Source organism: Carya illinoinensis, chromosome 4, assembly GCF_018687715.1.
Source record: "Carya illinoinensis cultivar Pawnee chromosome 4, C.illinoinensisPawnee_v1, whole genome shotgun sequence".
Lineage (NCBI taxonomy): Eukaryota > Viridiplantae > Streptophyta > Magnoliopsida > Fagales > Juglandaceae > Carya > Carya illinoinensis.
The window spans coordinates 21515212-21534701 of record NC_056755.1 but is presented as its reverse complement, the minus strand read 5'-3'; the positions used below and the strand labels follow the sequence as shown (position 1 = coordinate 21534701).

The window sequence follows — 19490 nt, the reverse complement described above, 5'->3', positions numbered from 1 at the left end:
ACGTGTACATAAAAATAACACAGTGGTAATAAAAAGTCTTTCAACTAAATACCAAAATTTTATTTAAATACAAACTCACTTAAAACAAGTGTAATAAAATATTACAAGTTTAACATTGTTCACCAATCTAAAATACATAAAATAAAGGCAAGCGAAAATAATTTCCAACAATACAACTCCAAATCAGTACTCTGGCGGAACCGCCTCTTCAGGCTCAGCCTCCTTCTTCTCATCTACATCAAAGTCTATGATACCAAAGACAGTACCGTAAGTAAGTAATAATCCAAACACTTACAAGATAAAAATATATTAAAACTCAACAATATGCATGAATAAGATGCCATATGTATGTGTAAATTCACATTTTTTTCACGCACGCCAAAAATCTCATTTTTGGCCCACAATAAATCATTTAAAACAAAACCTCGCCATTATCCCAGATAATGGCCCAAAACAAGGAACCTATAATTTTTTCAGAAAATGATTCACGAAAATTCACTTATCAAAATCTCGCAATTTTCTCAGAAAATGGCCCACAAGTAACCCTTTAATCAAACTCGTCATTTTTCCAAAAAATAGGTTGTTGCCCAGATGACTAACAGAAGAGGGGGGTGAATTGAGTTGTATTAAAAAAATAACAATTATAAATCAAATATATAATATAAAATATAAACAAAATATGAAATAACAATAAATATAAAGAGTAAGGGTAAGAGAGAAGCAAACTCAGTATGTTAACGAGGTTCGGCCCTATTGCCTATGGCCTCGCCTCAAGCTACCCCTTGAGGATTCCCAAATTCACTATTCAACCTCCTTCAGGTGAAAATAGAAACTTATTACACCTTTGAACAATACCGCTACAAAGGATCCGTGTAGAACACCCTCTACACTTGCAATCACCTTACACGTGGTGATTCAACTACTCCCCGTGTAGAATACTTTCTACACGCACAAGGGTTATACATACCATTTTTCTGATACAAGAGCTGATAGTGGGTAGGTTATCAGAAAACACTCCTCAATGAGTGAAATAAGAACAATACAACGCAAACTATATCTCTCAAAATGAACAAGTATTAAGGCTCAATGCTTAGAGAAGAGAAAATGAAAGCTTTGAATGAATGTTATATGCTCTTGGTGTTGTGAATGTGAAGCTCTCAAATGATCTATTTATAGACGTATGAGACTTCATATTCAAATTAAAAAAGATTCATATGTCAAAAACAACATCATTCACTTTTTCAAAAAATTCAAATAAAAAGTTCTTCTTTTTCAATTGTCAAAGATAACATCATTCACTTTTTTAAAAAAATCAAATCTAATATTTTACTTTTGGCATATAACAAAAGGAGCACACTTTCATTTTCAAAAAATTCAAACCTAATCTTTTACTTTTTTGTATATGACAAAAGGAGCACACTTTACTTTTCAAATTTTTCAAACAAAATCATCTACCTTTTGTATAAGTCTAAAAAAGCATCAATCACTTTTAAAAATATTCAAATAAAACATGCACATGTGAAAGATGACAATCAATCATCTTTAATATTTTCAAAGTTCAACCATTTAATCAAGGCATGCACATGTAAAAGATGACAATCAATCATCTTTAATATTTTCAAAGTTCAACCCTTTAATCAAGGCATGCATATGTAAAAGATGACAATCAATCATCTTTCAAAATTTTCAAATTTAATTTTCAAAAAAATTCATGCACATGTGGAAAATATATTTTAATGCTTTATGATAAAATATTAATTTTGAGCATTAATTCTAATTTTGAATTTTAAGAGATTTACAACATTACTCTATGACTTTAATGTGAACTTGTTTCTTTCTGGCTCATGCTTGGTTCTTTTATGTGCTTGACTCCATTGTGTGGACAACTTGAACTTGAAACTCCTTTATTCTTTGAATTAATTTGTTATCATCAAAATCCATGTGTAGATTTATAATCACATGAAACTTGAAACCTTGGGTTCAACATAGGCCATATCCAATATCAAAACTTGTTCCAATTATTGTATGCGCCATGATCTCCCCTAGGGATTATCCACACACTCTGGCTCTTATGCCACATTGCAGGTAACAATTACGCATGTGACATCTACACGAGCTATACCCAGCTCCTCGCCCAACGCGTACCATAACAAGGAATCCTTTAGTCCCCGCTAGCCAAGGAACCATGGAGTCGGCATGATAGCATTACCATATCATTCAATCCCGTTGTTGCCTAGTGACAACCCAGGAGATGTCACCTAGTATTTTTCTCTCCCGAGTGACCAGAGAAGTTCCACCTAGATAATGTCTCATCTCGGTTTGGGGTCGTAATACACAGGCACCCAAAAATCCATTTAACTCATGAAAACCCAGTTTTTAATTTCCAACACATGTATATACATGCACCATGTAATGCCAATGACATGACACAAAGATAACCAACAATCCAACTCATCCAAACATAAATAACTCCATTCTCAAATCCATCCGACTCCCAACTCTTCGGACTTAGTCTGATATAACCAACCAGTCACAATTTATTGTAAAAGCAATAATGTATTTAAATCTTAAATAAAGTTTGAAAAATATTTACAGCGCTATATAATATTTTTGGAAGGATCAAAGGGTGGCAAAAGGTGGCAAAAAAGTAACGTAACAGTGTAAAAACATTGTGGCCGTGGGTTGTAAAATACCCACTTTTAAATGGGGACGAACCAAGACTTGAGATTGATAAAGAATGGCTTAGAGGTGTTTATGACGCTAGTGGAAATGTGGGTTGGCCGTGGGTGGTAGCGAAAACAGCGGTGGAAGTGAAAAAAGGCCAAAAAGGAGTTGAGCTCGTGGGGGTTGCTTCGACGACGGATCGGAACTGGAAATGGGTGGGTTAGGTCGTCAAGAGATCGGTGAAGAAGTGGTGGCTGGAGGTGGAACGACGGCGGCAGAATGGATGAAAAATCATACAGCTTGGAGGAGCCCACAGCAGCTAACGGCGGCACTAGGTGGTCTGAAAATGGAGGGAAGTGATCACCGGCAGGAGGGGAGTCAATCGATGGAGGTGGTGAGACGCACGACTAGCCGATGGCTGTGCTACGGTGGGGAAAAGAAAACGAATGGGAGGGAGGAGTGAGAGAGTGTCACACAGGGGAGAGAGAGACCGGGGGAGAAAATGGAAAAAAGAAAGAAGGAAAAAGAAAGAAAGAGGAAGAAAAAAGAAAAAGAGAAAAGAAAAGATGAGGAAAAGAAATAAAGTCCAGTCCTCACATCTAGGATCCAGAAACTGATCCAACGAAAACAATTTTAAAAGCAATAGATTGAATAAAATAATTTAAATACAATGTCTTGCTAAAATATAATAAATAACTAGTAAAAACTAACAACAAAATTGTAAATCCAAAAATAAACTAAATTAAATTAAACAGTAATTTAAACACAAAACAATAATTAATATTAAAAAGCACCTCAAAATAAATTTCACATTAAATAAATTCAATTAAAATTCGATAAATTTAAAACAAAAGAACCAATATTTTAATTAAATTAAAATACTCATTCAATAAAAATATACGTAAAAATAGGGTATCACAGAACAAATGAGAGGAAAGAGAAAAAATAATAAAATAAAATATGAAGGGTGAACTGTACCTCTTGAAATATGTAGAAATATTGTTCATGTAAGTAAAAAATTTGCATATAACTATTCCAATGCAGTAGAAAAAGTGAGATTATTAGCTAAATATGTGTTTGCATTTGCATGCAAGTACCAATGCTAATGTTAAGGGTGGCTAGCGATGGCGACAAGACTTTGACCAGCTCAATCTGGCCCCTTAATTAACGGTGGTCAGTGATATGTGACAAATTTTTAGAGTTTTTTTAATAAATATTATAATGTATTAGTTCAAGAATATGTGTATAATATATATATATTCCTTTTTCAAATAGCTTTTAAAATGCGAGACATGCAATCCCATTTGAACATGTCTTGAGTTTTACTAATAGAAAACAATATTTGACGTGAGGAAGAGTGGATCAATCTTATTATATATTATAGTATTGGGACCATTTTGGTGTCAAGAAAAACTGCATGCAAATCAATCTATTATTCAACCCATCTTGTTATTTAAACTTTTCAATGACGTCTCTGATCACTTGTCCCAATCAAGTTATTTGAATTTTGGACCAACATACAGATACAAACATACATACATACATACATTGATGCATGCATACATCAAAATACTTGCAAATATACCTGCACACGCATATATAAATATATATATATATATATCTCGAAATAGAAAGAATGAAGAAGCAACGTCCGTACACGCGCGTACTCATAAATACTAGGTTCTTCTTTTCCAATTAAGAACGTCGAACAACAATGTTCATGACCTGAAGGTCTTCGATCCAGTGAGAAAGGGATAATTCATTTCTGTGAAATTAGGACAAAAAAAGTCTCCGCCTCATGTGACTATGAACAAACCTCGCACGGCGCTCTTATCTATAAGTCAACAAGTTTATTTTTCAAGTCAATGAAAATTTGTGTTTCATACATGATTACCCCCATTTCTAAGTTTGAAATATTAGTACTATCTTTGAACATATCATGGGCATGCACGGCGTTCGACTCGATCGTGTGACACATCATGATGCGCGCGCGCATACGGCCTTCTAAAGATGCATAATTTATCATTTATGATCGGTAACGTTACAAGTAAACTACGTACTTCAGTACTATATATATTCTGATCATTATCTCACTTTGTTAATATAATAATGTTTAATAATGTTAATGATGTTTTTTTTTATTTATTTTTTTTATTTTTTTTTATTTTTTTTTTTAACACAAGAATGGATATAGTGAGATAGTTTCTAATATTTTATGGTGAAATATTGTAACATAAATTACAAAACTAACATCTTAATTATTTTCTGCAACGGAGAGTTTGAGACGCGCGTTATTTGAGTTGAAATACCAAGTGCTGCGAATAATTAGGATTTTACCCCCAAAAGGGCCCTTAGTTAATTTTCCTTTGGATCGATATTGAGAAAATTAGAAAAAGATGCATTATGCGAGTGAATAATCGAGGGATTGTTTATTACTTCAAATCCTAATTTGTCATATATATATATATAATGCAATAATTATAATAATTAACGTTCAATTACGTCCTACAAAAAAAATTAATTAAAGTTCATTGCAAAGTTAATAAAATAAACTTAATTATCGTATATATATGGACCTAAAGGAAGTAAAAGTTGAAACAGTAATTAAAGTTTGCAATTGTAATATAAGCATGGACATGTTATAGATATATAGAAAAGAGAACACATGAAAAGGAAAGTGTTGACGTATTTTTCGATGTAGCGAATGGCCCATATATAAGGGTGGCTAAGGCGTTGATCGTGCTTTGTTCTAATACTCATCCATGGAATAAATAATAAATAAAGCAAATAAAATGTAAATAAAGATAGACATAGATATTTACGTAGTTGGCATATAAGCCTAAGTCCATGGGTCATTTGAAGGCAAGATCTACTATAATATTTTGTAATCTCTCATGGCCTCTTATAACCCTCAATGCAATGGTGAAAAATAGGGTTTCAATGAGGTTAAAAGAAGATGCTTTCTCAATAGAAGTCTGGAGGGGGAGCCAATTATAATCTATCTTGATTTGTAGAGATTCCCTCTTTTTATAGAGATTTCTTTCTTTCTTTTGGATAGTTGAATCCTATTTGTCTTCTATCACTTTGTCGTTCAACTTTCCTTAAATCCCAAGTAATGGGCTGGACCTTAGTTTATTTTGTTCAACAGATATTCATGATTCTTAAGGTCAACCTATATATCCAACAAAAAAGACTTCAGAATTTTCAAGTCAACCACGATAGAGATCATAGTTTACAAAAAATGCAAAAAAAAACAAATTATGGAAATTTGCTCTTGAATTTTCGTTATGTGTATTGCAATACAGATCTCCAAGGGTGAACCTCAAGGAGACATCTAAATCGTTGCTTGTTAGGGCCTTTAAAGATGTGCCTCTGCGACGTATGTTTGTGTTTTCGTTGGTGCCAGCGGATTCCGGATTCCTTGCCCGTTGATCAGGCAATTTCACGTTAGTGTTGTTGTTTTAGCGTTTAAGTGTGTTTACTGTAACCCATGCTAAAGTACTCAGGGAGCCGTGCGTACACTGACAGTACTTCTCATTTAGGCAGCAGAAGGCTCGCTAGACATTCTGTCTCAAAAAAGCTCTGTCCCAAAATTTGATTCTCCCTAAATCTCAATTTTTGTACACGTTGTAGTATCTAAAGTTGTTAATTAAGCTACTCAATCGATCGAATAAAAGTAATTAATGGAGTTCCCAAAAGTTCATATGAATAGAATTTAAACAAAATGATTCAGGTAAGACATCTCGATCAGTATTAATAATTACCAATTCATTGTTTATCACAATCTCTAAGGTATTGACATTTACGTACAATAATTTGAAAACAATACATATTGAACTGGTCATGAGATTGAAGAAATTATATAATTCAAAGAGGACATTGACGTTTTCTTATATGAAAATTTTCCAAAATATTATTAAGAAGAATTCAAAGGGTAATTAACTATTAAATGATGTTCAAAATAACATCTAGGGGCAGGTAAAGCATCCTAGCTACCTCAAGAATTGCGCATACCGAACTATATATATATATATATATATATATAATGCATATATGCAAGTCAACATTCAGCATTCAACATCTTTGAAAAGATGGAGTTTCTCTTTAATTACTCCATTACTCGATCAATCGTTTGATCGAGTTTATCTTTTGTTCTCCCTAAAGAAACCCGGTCCACAACGCAGTTAACAAGTCCAAAGCCCCTCGCAAAAAGAGGCAAAACTTGCACACTCGATCTCTCTCAGACAATTAACCAACAACGCCAAACCAAACCATGTCCTCCACTGATAATGACCCATTTCGTGCCATGAATAATCACGATCCAGGTCCCCCACCCTTGCTCAATCCTGACAACAGGAATCATTTGAATGGCAAGATGATGCTCACGGCTATCGTCTCTTTGTTGGTGGTGATCGTATTGTTCATTGCTTTAAACATATATGCAACGTGTGTCCTTCGCCGGTGACGAGCCGCTCTACTTCAACTGGGGTTAACCGTCACTCCTGCCCGCTCAGGTGAGCAGCAACCCAGGCGCGGGCTTGATCCGGAGGTCATCGCGTCGTTACCGGTGTTTGTTTTCAATCAAAGGGATGTCGAAATGATTGATGCGTCGTCGACTGCGACGGAGTGCACGGTGTGTCTAAGCACGTTGGAGAGTGAAGACATGGCTAGGTTGCTTCCAAACTGTAAGCACATTTTCCATGCGGAATGCATAGATAAGTGGTTGAGTTCACACTCTACATGTCCTATTTGTCGATGCGAGGCTATGCCGGAAGTTCATCCCGAGTCTTGTGAGGCTCCGGCAAGTCCGGCCGGCCTAGAGACTGCAGCACCCACGGCTCCATCTTTAGGGTTTGCGAATTCTGGATTGTCATCATGCGTGGTAGCTGGGACATCAGATGGTGCTGGCCAATCCTCTGATCAAAAGATCGTGGGTGGTTCGACCTCATCACGATTTAATTCGTTCAAAAGGATCTTAAGTAGGGATAGATCATCTGCAAGAATTCATTCAGGTGGTATTGATCAAGACGATGATAGTACTGTAGAAGATTTAGAGAGGCAGTGATTGATTATTTTCAGGTAATTATTTATTATAATTTATAGGGCGATTTTATTTTATTTTTTCCTTTCTTGGCAACGATGATGCGTACTGCTTTTACATTTCAGATATGAGAAAATTTTTTATTTTTTGAAATATTCAGATATGAGTAAATTAAATATACGTGAGACTCACAGAAACTTGCATAAAAACGTGGCTCTATATAATATATATATTGATTAGAGACCAGGAGCCTACGATGGATATTCAAGAAAGGGTTGTCATTTTTCGAAATTTCATAAAATCATACTAGATACAGTCATAGATTATGCAACTATCGTATATTCTTTTTTTAAAAAATAGAGTTTATTATTAAAAAAATTAAATGCTAAATTTATTATTTTTAAAAAAAAAATATACGATTATAAATATCATTTCTCATATATATATATATATATATATAATATAATATATAATATATATTTAGTTTGTTAAAAGAAATGTGAGACTATTTATATTAAAATATTACTTGGTCAAGGGAGAAATTAGGTGTACTTTTGGTGATGAAGAATTGGATGGCAATTGAAGGCGGATCACTATTTATTTATTGAGAAATTTGGATCTTGACTTTTGGGACTGTTATTGATACGTAGAAATTAATACAAAGAAGGGATATTGGAAATAGACTCGAAAAATGATAGAGACCGGAGATAACTTGAGAGTTTTGGATCAGATCACACGTACTTAATTAATTAAACATTTTGGCGTATTTTATGTTTAAATTATCTTGATTTGTTTAAAGCATGCAGGACTACAGCCATGCATGCAGGAGCCCCAAAATAGTTGAAAGTTCAAAATTTTAATTTTTTATGGCTTTTTCTATGATAAATTTTAAAAATATTAATTATTAACTATTACCCCCAAAACTTATTTTTTTAAAATTTAGCCCCTTAAGCTCTAGTATTTACTGGTTCGACCCTGAAACATTGTATTCCTAGAGCAGTTGCTAGGTCGTTGATCATGCACGTAGTGACGTTGGTATATATTATAATTAGATGTTATACTTTATCACGTAGTCAAAAGATAAAAGCAATCGCTACAGTAATTTTTGACTCTATGACGTGAAAATTTTTGTTCAAAGTTTGACAAAACACTATATAATAATAATAATAATAATAATAATAATTGAATCATTTTAATATAAAATAATTATTTTGATTTGAAATAATTGACAGATATAAGGACATGCTCATTGCAAAGTTCTTTATATTGCTGCAAACAGTCTAAAATTTTTCTTCTTGCTCTTGATTTCCGTGATCTCCACCCAATTGGTATACTCTTCATACTAATTCTCCATATTCTTTCCCCATCCAAATCATTCTATCACTCGGCAACGAAGGGCTCAACACCATCTTCGAAATTAAGCTTCATGAATGAACGTCAGCGGTGGAATTCCAAGGAGAAATTACCTCTTGAATTGATGGAGGAGGCAGCCGCTTTTCATCAACAACCTCGTCCGTAAGTTACCCAATACCCACCTGCCCACTTACACCCTTATAAGAAGACTTTCTTACAATGTTTGACTCAATGAAGCATTGAGAAATATCTAATAAAAGTGGGAATTAGTAGTCCGGATCAACTTCCGAAATATACATACAGATTAAAATCATGAAGATTTCTACAACCTAAACCTATGGTCAAGAGTTGGGGGCACATGGCTTTTTTTTTGTGGCGGAACAAAATTCGAATCGATTTTTTGTTAGGTTACTGCTCTAGGAGTGAATCTAATCAGAGGGTTGCGTGGAATGTAAACTGGAAATGCAATTGAGAAATAACAAAGGAAATGAGAACTATAATGGGGGTAATTCCTAGGGCCAGCCTGGGCCTAGCAAACTCAAGCCACAAAGCATAAGAAGGACTAGGCCCCGGGAGAAAGATAGAAGATGCATCAAGCTAGACCAGGGAGCCCAGTAGCCAAAGGGCCCGCGGCGATCAAGTAGCACCTAACATACAAGTGGCTGACAGGGTCCCACCAGCAAGGATGGGGGCATGGCATACCCCAAAGCCCCTACGGCTGACACATCTAGGGATGGGGCGTGCTTGACCAAAGATGCATCACTTTAAATGGAACACAGACGCATGCCACAGCCAGGAACCACGTGGCATTCAATGCCCACCAGGGGCCAAACACGCAACGACGTGCATCCTGGGGTGCCAGTGGTCTGCATGACCTTCCCTGACACAATGCCGCCTAGTAGAGAGACTGATAGCAGGCTTGACTCAAGTACGGGCTAATACCGCACGATCACTATCTGGGACCGAACCCGAGATAGATATAAATACCCCCACCCTCACCAAGGGAAAGGATTCTCTTATTCTTCCTCTTACACTTTTATTTTCTCCATAGCTTACACAAGGAACATTGTTTGACTTTGGCATTGGAGGAACCCCAAACCACCCCGAAGCCCACTCTTTTTCTTAGTTGCAAGTTTCAGCATTGGGCTTTCATGGAACTGCTCAGGCTGTGAAACACAACATCAACAGTGACCTTGTCTGTAGGTCCTTTCTTATAGAAGCGTGTACTTCGCATGCCAGTAGCAACACGATCCCAAACCATGCGAAAAGAAGATGAGCAAGACAAAGCGATGGAGGAAAGACTTGCAGAGATAGGGGCTACAATAAAGAAGTTGATGGAGGAAATTGGAGCGCTTCACCACTGACCTACAGTACAATGTAGGGGTTATGACAATGCCTCCCCTGCCCAAATTCAAAGTCTCTTGGATGGAGGTGTATAACTGCTGCAAGGATCCACTGGAATACCTAGAGATGTTCAAGGACCACATGACCTTGTACAGCTTCCCAAGAGAGATTGCCTGCTGGCCTTTCCCATTGACCCTGAAAGGAGCCACATGAGCCTGGTTCAGATCCCTGCGGCCAGGGACCATGGCTAGCTTTGATGAACTAGCCCACCTCTTCATGACACAATTTATGGTGAGCCGGAAGAGAAGACGTCTGATTGCCTACCTCCTGACAGTAAAACAGAGAGATGGCCAGAGCCTTAAGTCATAAATTTTTCAGTTCAACCAGAAACGCGTGACCACAGATGATCAAGATGAGAATATCACCTTGGCAGCCTTGCTAGGAGGAATTTGGCCTCGGAGCTCGTTCATGGCCGAGATAGAGTGAAGGACCCCCACGACTCTGAGGGAGTTCATAGATCGGGCAGATGGATCCATCAATGCGGAAGACACCCTCGAGGCCCTGACTGCTCCACAATGGTCCAAGTTGGAGCAAGAGGATTGGAAGGCTGCCGGACAAAGGGCAGGGCCCAGTCGGCAAGGGGGCAAGAGAGGAGTGTCAGAGGTAAAGAGAAGGAGGAAAGTACTAGCCCGAAGATGCGGCAGACATTAGTGCATGCAAACATGACATTAAAAGGAAAGCAAGACTCGAGCCAATAGAGGGAACCATGCTGGGGCAAGGAGGGCTACCAGTATTATGGCTACCATATGACAGACCGGCATAGCACTGAGGACTGCTTTACCCTAAGGCAGAGGAGGGAAATTATGGAAGACTTGTAGAAATAGATAAGACAGTCAGAGGGCCAACAGAAACGGCATGAGGGTGGCCACCTAGAACATGGGTGGGGCTTGGGCCCGAGAAGACAAGGGGCTTGAAGAGAGGCCGGGTGGAGCCCACCATGTAGAAGCCTGATGAGGACGGACAGCTAAGTTGGAGAGATCCCCACGATCGCGAGGGGATATGCAAGAGAAGGAACCACCTCATTAGCTCGGAGGGCACATGCTCGCAGAGCTCGATATAAGGAGGTGTTCATGACAGGAAGAATCTCCACTGAGGCACGAAGGTAGTCTGGGAGCGCCACGATAACCTTCATTCGCATGATGATGCATTAATAATGACCATGCAGATTGCAAACTTCACAACCCGGAGAGTTTTGATTAACAACTACAGCACAGCAGATATCTTATTTTGGGAAGCCTTTGTCAGAATGGGGATCAGCCCAGACCGATTGTGCCAGACTCCCAAGCCGTTCAAATGTTTCACGGGCAACATTGTTCAACCAATAGGAGCCATCACCCTATCCGTCTTGGCCCGGATGACCCCCAGGGCCGCAACAACCATGGCCTACTTCTTGGTGGTCAAGGCTCCCTCTTTGTACAATGCGATACTAGGGTGCCCGACCCTGAACAATTTGAGGGCGGTAACCTCATCCTACCATCTCAAGATGAAGTTTCCCATAGACTTAGGGGTGGGGGAAGTCTACAGTGAACAAGTGCTTGCCCGAGAGTGCTACACTTGGGAACTAAGGCACAAGGTCAAGGAAGTCAGGATGATTAGGGAACAGGGGAAGTAGCTGAGCCACCCTCACTGCAAGACCTGGTTGAGTAGGGATAAGGAAGTCCGTGACGAGCAGGATCTCCGGCAAGCCGAACTGAATGAGCCCTTGGAGCTGGTCTTGGTTGACTGATAGAGGCCCGAATGGACAATTAGAGTCAGGACCAAGCTGGACCCCAAACTAAGGCAAGCTCTGAAGCTACTTCTCATCAAGCACCAAGACGTGTTTGCTTGGAGTCTCGAGGAGATGTCTAAGATCGACAACTCTATCATCAAACACCACCTCTGCGTGGACCCAACGACCTAGAAAGTCAAATAGAAATGGCAAAGCTTCAGCATCAAGAAGTACGCAGCCATAGCTGAGGAGGTTGACCAACTCTTGGCAATGGAGTTCATCCAAGAAGCCCACTATCTCGAGTGGCTCTCCAATTTTGTTCTAGTGAAGAAAGCAAGCGGGAAGTGACGGATGTGCATCTACTTCACTGACCTGAACAAAGCTTGCCAAAAGAACAGCTTCCCACTACCTTGTATCGATTTGATCATGGATTTGATAGCAGGACACCTGCTCCTTAGCTTCATGGATGCATACTCCGTGTACAACCGAATCTGGATGAGCCTGGATGACGAAGAAAAGATAGCCTTCTTCACATATCGAGGACTCTATTACTATAAGGACATGTCGTTTGGCATAAAGAATGCTGGCACTACTAACCAGCTACTGGTTAATCGGATGTTCAAGCAACAAATCAGCCGGAACATGGAGGTATATGTATATGACCTACTAGTCAAAAGTAAGAAAGCCGAGCAATACTTGACGGACCTTCATGAAGCCTTCATAGTTCTCCGGCAGTATCAAATGATGCTAAACCCATCGAAGTGTGCATTTGAAGTGGAGTTAGGGAAATTCTTGGGCTTTATGATCTCTGAGTAAGGAATCAAGACTAATCTAGAGAAAGTCGAAGCAATAGTAGGGATGCCTCCCCCCAACCCCGAGCAACCTTTATGAGGTCAGGAGGCTTGCCTGTGGGGTGGCTGCTTTAAGCTGCTTTATTGCTCAGTCGACCAAACGATGTCTCCCCTTCTTCAAAGTCTTGAGGAAGGCCCAATAATGGGATGTGGCCTGTGATGAAGCATTCACTAACCTGAGGAAGTACCTAGCCCACCCCCCACTCCTCAGCCAAACAAAACTGAGCGAGAATCTAACCGTGTACCTGGCCATGTCCTTTCATGCCGTATTGGCAGTATTGGTCCGTGAAGTAGAGAAAGGACAACAGCCTGTCTACTACATGAGTCGGGCGTTCCGCGGAGTCGATGCTAATTACTCGCAGGCTGAAATGTTGGTGTTTGCACTAGTAGTGGCTGCAAGAAGACTAAGACCATACTTCCAAGCCCACCCGATGAAATTGCTCACCGATGTTCCCCTAAAAAAGATCCTACAAAAGTTGAATACGTCAGGTTGACTCACCAAGTGGGAAATCAAGCTTAGTGAACTCAAATTAGAGTACCTACCTTGCACAGTAATCAAAGGGCAGGTGCTAGCAGACTTTGTTGCATAATTCACCAAGGAAAGCCCTAGCAGGTGTACGTAGACGACTCGTCCTGCTAGGCTGGCAAGGGTGTAGGGGTGCACATAGTGATAGAACAAGAAGAATAGCATAACTATGTAGTGAAATTGGCCTTCAAGGCAAATAGCGATGAGGCTGAGTATGAAGCACTGTTAGCCAAGAAAGTGGAGGTAAGGGTGGAATCCCAAGTAGTCATCAGCTAGGTATTAGAACAGTTCACCACAAAGGGAGAAAAGCTGAAGAAGTACCTCCAATTATTTTGCTAGGAGCATGACCTCTTCTGCTTTTTCCACATTGGACAAGTCATGAGAGAAGAGAACTAGAAGGCAGATCAATTAGCAAATGCCACATTAGGACATGAGGAGCTCCCCTCCCCGAGCACATTGTGGTCAGAATGGTCGATGCCCCATCCATCTAGGTCGAGGTATTTGTCACGATCCCGGCATTTCCCGAATGGGCCATAAACATCATGGAATTTCTGCAAGAAGGCAAACTACCAAAGGACTCAAAATAAGTCCACAAATTCAAGAATAGGGCAGCACAGTTCACCCTAGTGAAAGGGGTCTTGTACAAAAAAGGCTTCTCTGAACCACTCCTCGGCTACCTCTCACTAAACGAAGCCCAATACATGCTAGCAGAAATTCACAAGGGAATCTATGGAAGCCACTCAAGTGGAAGGGCATTAGCTGTGAGGGTAACCCAGGCTAGGTACTACTGGCCCCACTCTCTTAGAGCCTTAGAGGACATCGCAAGGAAGTGCCCGAAATGCCAAGAGCATGAGCCCTTGCCGCACTACCCACTAGAGGAGCTAACTTTGATCACCTCCCCATGGACTTTCGTGCAATAGGAAATAGACTTGATTGGCCAGTTCCCAACAACCAAAGGATGGGCAAAATGTTTAGTCGTGGCGGTCAACTATTTCACAAAGTGGGTCGAAGCAGAGGCCCTAGCAACCATTATTGCCCAAGCCATCACAAAGTTCATGTGGAAGTCAATAGTCTACCTATTTGGCATTCTCAGAGCTTCAAATCAAACAATGGAAGACAATTTAACTACTCACACTACCGAGAATCGTGCATGGAGCTCAAGATCAAGGTGAAGTACTTGTCTCTAGGACACCCGCAAGCCAATGGCCAAGCTAAGGCAACCAACAAAACTTTCCTATCCACCCTTAAGAAAAAGCTGGGAGCTCATATAGGAGGATGGCCCAAAGAAATCTCAGGCATATTATAGGCATACCGAACAACTATTAGGACCCCCATTGGGGAGACGCACTTCACAATTACTTACAAGAGCGAGGCAATGATTCCCGTGGAGGTAGGAATGCCTACACACTAGGACCAGTACTTCAACTTGGACGCCAACAACGAGAGGTTAGCAGAAGGCCTAGATCTTCTAGAAGAAATGAGGGAAGAGGTAGTGGTACCAACGAAGAATAACAAATGAAAAGCAAAGCAATACTTCAACAAGCAGGTCAAGCCGCATTCTTTCAAAATAGGTGACCTGGTGCTGAGGGTTCTACTATAGAAAAAGGAAAGCTGGGGCCACGATGGAAAGGCCTATATATAGTGATTGCAAACAACCGACCCATCTCGTATCGCCTTAAAGATAGTATAGAGGACTGCATTGATCTTGGTGAACCAAGCAGCCCTTCTTTTTATCTTCCTCTCCTCTTCCTTCGCTGCTGGAAGCTTTTTTAGTATCTAGGTACCTTACTACCTCTTGAGCCCACTCCGGTTCTCCTAGTCTTCGATGACCTCATCCCCAACAGTTGAGATTTTCATCACTCAGCTTACCACTTCCCATAGCAACGCGAACTCCCCCATTCCCAGGGTTATCCATGCAAGTTTGTTCGCTACACTGTTATCTTCCCTTTGAATTGGCTCTATGCTAAAATAAAAAAATCAGTCATGTTTCTCCCATACCCGCTGCAATTACTTTTCAACTTCTCTCCTTTCATCATGTATTATCCCAATACTTGGTTAAATACCACTTGGGAGTCTGCTCTTACCTTAACCTCGATGGCTCTCAGTGCCTCTGCTATCAAGAGTCCTGCTACCAACGATTCATAATCGGCTTCGTTGATGGTGGTTCTAAGAGCGAGTTTTGCCATGTAATGATGTTCGTGTTTGGATTTGCTTACTATGTGGACTGCTAGTCCCCTGCCAGTGTAGCAGGATGAGCCATCAGCGAAGACCTACCAGAGCTTCTCAACCAGAGTGGTCGACACTTCTTTAGGAAAGTTGGTAAACTAGATGATAATTCTGCTAGTGCCTAGCCCTTCGTCACATGCCTCAGCAGGTAATCAAATCCAAACTCACTAAGCTCAATTAACCAACTCACTAGGCTTCCAGAAGTGTCTGGTCTTTGTAATACCTTTTTTGGGGTGGTTTCTATCAAGACCCTAATGAGAAGTATGGCTGCAACCCCCAAGCAGTTGTTACCAATGTAAAGGTCAGCATCTCCATTTGAGGTTATCTCAACTCTACCCTCGTAGGGCACAACTCGTGTAGTATATTGGCCTCTAAGTTGCCCCCTCTTCTTTAATCAAAGTCGTCGACACTGCATGGGGTGATACCACCTAGTATACATAAAGTGTGTCCTCTTACTCAAGTTGGCTTAGCAGTGGTGGGTTGGATAGGCATTACTTTAGTGCTTGAAACACCCAATCACAGTCATCATTCCATAAGTGTACTTTGCACGAGGCCCTAAAAATGGTAGGCACTTATCTATGGATCTAGATACAAATCTATTAAGTCCTACAACTCTGCTAGTCAGCCTTGGTGTCTTGCCAATGTTTCGAGGGGGCTTCATATCCATGATTGCTTTAATTTTCTCTACATTGGCCTTTATCCCTCTCTCAGACACTATGAAACCAAGAAATTTTTCCAAGCCAACACTAAAGGCGCAATTGGTGGGGTTTAGCTTCATTTTGTATTGGCGCAGTAGATGGAAGGCTTCCCTCAAATCCTCCAAGTGTTGGGATGACTCTTTGCTTTTAATCAACAGGTCGTTGACATATACCTCCATGCTATGTCCGATCTGCTTTTTAAACATTCGATTCACGAGCCTTTGGTATGTCGCACTGGCGTTCTTTAGGCCAAACGACATGACTTGATAGTAGTATAGTCTTTGATTTGTTATGATTGAGGTCGCCTCTTCTTTGGTCGCATTTATCCAGATTTAATTGTAACCCGAGTAGACATCCATGAAACTTAGCATGCGGTGTGTTGTCGTAGAATCAACAATCAAGTCGATGCATGGCAAGGAAAAGCTATCATTTGGGCAGGCTTTCTTTAGGTTGGTGAAGTCCACACACATTCTCCATTTGCCATTGGCTTTCTTCAATAGTACGACGTTGGATAACCGCTCGAGGTAGTGGGCTTCTTTAATGAATCCTGTAGAAGGCAATCAATTGACTTCCTAAATGGCCGTGTATTTCTCTTCTGGCGAACCTTCTTACTTTTGGGATTGACTCAGACGCGATATTCAATGAGTGCATTGTCTATTCTGGGCATATCTTCGTGTCCTTATGCAAACATGTCTCTATGTTTGACCAAGAGTTGCATTAGTTTTTCTCAAATTTTGAGTTAGAGCTTGGTCTCGATTCATGTTGTAACTTTTGATTGTTGTGGATGTAGTGTCACTAGCTCTAGTGGCTTTGGCTTGTTTGCCTATGCTTGTTGCAGGTTTTCTTCATCTCATGCTTCTATGTCATAGTCAAGGAGGACCAGCAGTGGGGCAAGGCCTTATCCTAACTTTGATTTTCCAATGCATGGATATCCACTCCCCTAGTCTTGAGCTCTTGTACATAGCACTCCCATGCTAAGGCTTGCTCACCTTGAACTTTTCTTACTCTACCTTCGTTGGGAACTTTATCCTTAAATGATAGGTTGAAGTGATGGCTTTGATGTTGTTCAAGGTTAGTCACCCCAATATGGTGTTGTAACATGAGGGGGTTCTAAATACTAGGAAGTTAGCCATTGTGGTAGGGGTGCGTCCTCCTTTTTTGGCTATGAGTGTTAGGGTTATTGGCCCTACAGTTGCATTGTATCTCTAGAGAACCCTTCAGTGATGTGGATGACGGTCGCAGTTTTCTAGGATCAATGCCCATTTTGGTGAAAACATCCCAAAAGAGGATATCGACCGAGCTCCCATTGTCGATCAAAACTCTTCTAGTATAGTTTGCGACTAACAACATTACCACCAATGCATCATCATGTGGATATAGGACCCCTTTGTAATCTTCCTCCCCAAAGGAGATGTTGATCGAGTTCCCACGCCTTGGTTGTTTGGGGGTCAATATGTCGTGTACACTTCCTTGTATCTTGCCCTGCAAGTGTGCACCTTTCTACAAGATAAGGTGGCCCTTCCTCCAACGAATCCTACTTTCGTGTTAATCTCACCCCAGGATGCGTCGCTACAGTTAGGTTTCAGTGAGGAGCATCTCAATCATATTCCCTTGTTGTTTGCCACCTTTTAGGACTCCTGCTTTGACAAGCATTCAATCTCGCTCTGTTCTTCACTCCAACACCTGCTTCATGAGTTTCAAATGTTTTGCAATCAATCATTTCAGGTCTCTGCTTTCTCATTTGTGTAGCAGTCTTCCATCTAGTGACTGTCAGACTGGGGGTAGGTGTAGAAACGACGTCCTCTCCTTGCCTGATCGTTTCCCTCCTAGTCTCGTGACTGTCCTTCTAACTATAAATATAGATTTTTATGGACAAATCTTGAACCACATTCCTGATAGGGTGCACACCCTTCTCATTTTTCTTCATATTGCATTCACCCAGACTTCTATGAGGCTTCTCACTTGATCTCTAAAGGTCTTTACTCGATTCATTCATCTCTGCTTTCCATGGTGCGATTAAGTTTTCAAACATGTCTTTAGCATTGACAAAGTCATCAATCCTGTCCATGAACTCTCTCAGTGTCGACAAGGTCTTTCATCTAACTCTGCCATGAATGGGATTTGAGGCCATACATCCCTAGAAGGATTGCTAGCGTGATTTTCTCATCTTAATCATTAGTGGTTAATCGTTCCTTGTTGAATCGGGTGATGTATGCATTCAGGCTCTCTTCCTCCTATTGCTTTATGGTTAGAAGGTATGCTCCAAGTCGGCTTCTCCTCCTACTAGTCATGAATTGTGTCAGGAATAGTTTGGCCAACTCTTCGAAACTATAAATCAACGCTGTCCGCAACTCTCTGAATCAGCCTCTTGCCATGCCTTTCAAAGTCAATGGGAAAGCTCAACATGCTTCTCTCAAGGAAACCCATGAAGGGTCTAGTGTGCTTTAAAAGTTTCTAAGTTGTTGACTGGATCTCAAGAACTATCGTATAGCTCTTTCTGTAGTACCTTGAATTTTGGCGGGAACGGCACAGCCATAACCACCATGTTGTTGGGTAAATCCATGCAGTTAAGCAGCTAGTCAACTGAGGACGACCCCTCCCCCCCCCCCCCCCCCCCAGCATCATGTGGTTTGGGGGAATGGATGACACAGGTGGGTTGTGTACCTGGAAATCAATACGTTCTCGTTACCCACTTCACTCAAATCAACAGCATGGATTGTAGCACCATATGTGATAGCCTTATTAGGATTGCAGGACTTCTTTAACGAAATGAGCTCTACAAGGCTACTGGATATTGGTAATTCTGGTAGAGCCACTGACAAGCACAACACTATAGACAATGCTCTTGTCCATCTTAGCATTCCCCAAACATTTCTCAAAACTTTCTAAAGAGATCCGTGTTGAGCTCATCAAATCTCCTGAGAGCTCCTGGGTTGCTAATTTGCTTAATCCACTCGAACACATCAGGCAGCAAAGGGAATAAATCCCTCCCAAGTCTCCACTCAAGCCTTTCATCAAA

The 19490-nt window shown here is 40.4% G+C and overlaps 2 protein-coding genes across 2 annotated transcripts; both read left to right on the top strand.

Annotated features, from left to right (window-relative positions):
• The first annotated feature begins 6937 nt into the window (after window positions 1-6937).
• LOC122306355 (E3 ubiquitin-protein ligase ATL41-like) lies at window positions 6938-7729 on the top strand. Its single transcript, XM_043118784.1, has 2 exons — window positions 6938-7034; window positions 7179-7729. Exons 1-2 carry the CDS (start codon window positions 6938-6940, stop codon window positions 7727-7729), a joined length of 648 nt encoding a protein of 215 aa, XP_042974718.1.
• Window positions 7730-12521: 4792 nt separating this feature from the next.
• Window positions 12522-12986, top strand: LOC122306354 (uncharacterized protein K02A2.6-like). Its single transcript, XM_043118782.1, has one exon. It carries the CDS (start codon window positions 12522-12524, stop codon window positions 12984-12986), a length of 465 nt encoding a protein of 154 aa, XP_042974716.1.
• Window positions 12987-19490: the final 6504 nt, after the last annotated feature.

Coding starts and splice junctions, on each gene's coding strand:
- LOC122306355 (XM_043118784.1), top strand. CDS start 6,938: ATGTCCTCCACTGATAATGACCCATTTCGTGCCATGAATAATCACGAT. Junction 7,035..7,178: donor CAACAGGAATCATTTGAATG/GCAAGATGATGC, acceptor CTGCCCGCTCAG/GTGAGCAGCAACCCAGGCGC.
- LOC122306354 (XM_043118782.1), top strand. CDS start 12,522: ATGTGCATCTACTTCACTGACCTGAACAAAGCTTGCCAAAAGAACAGC.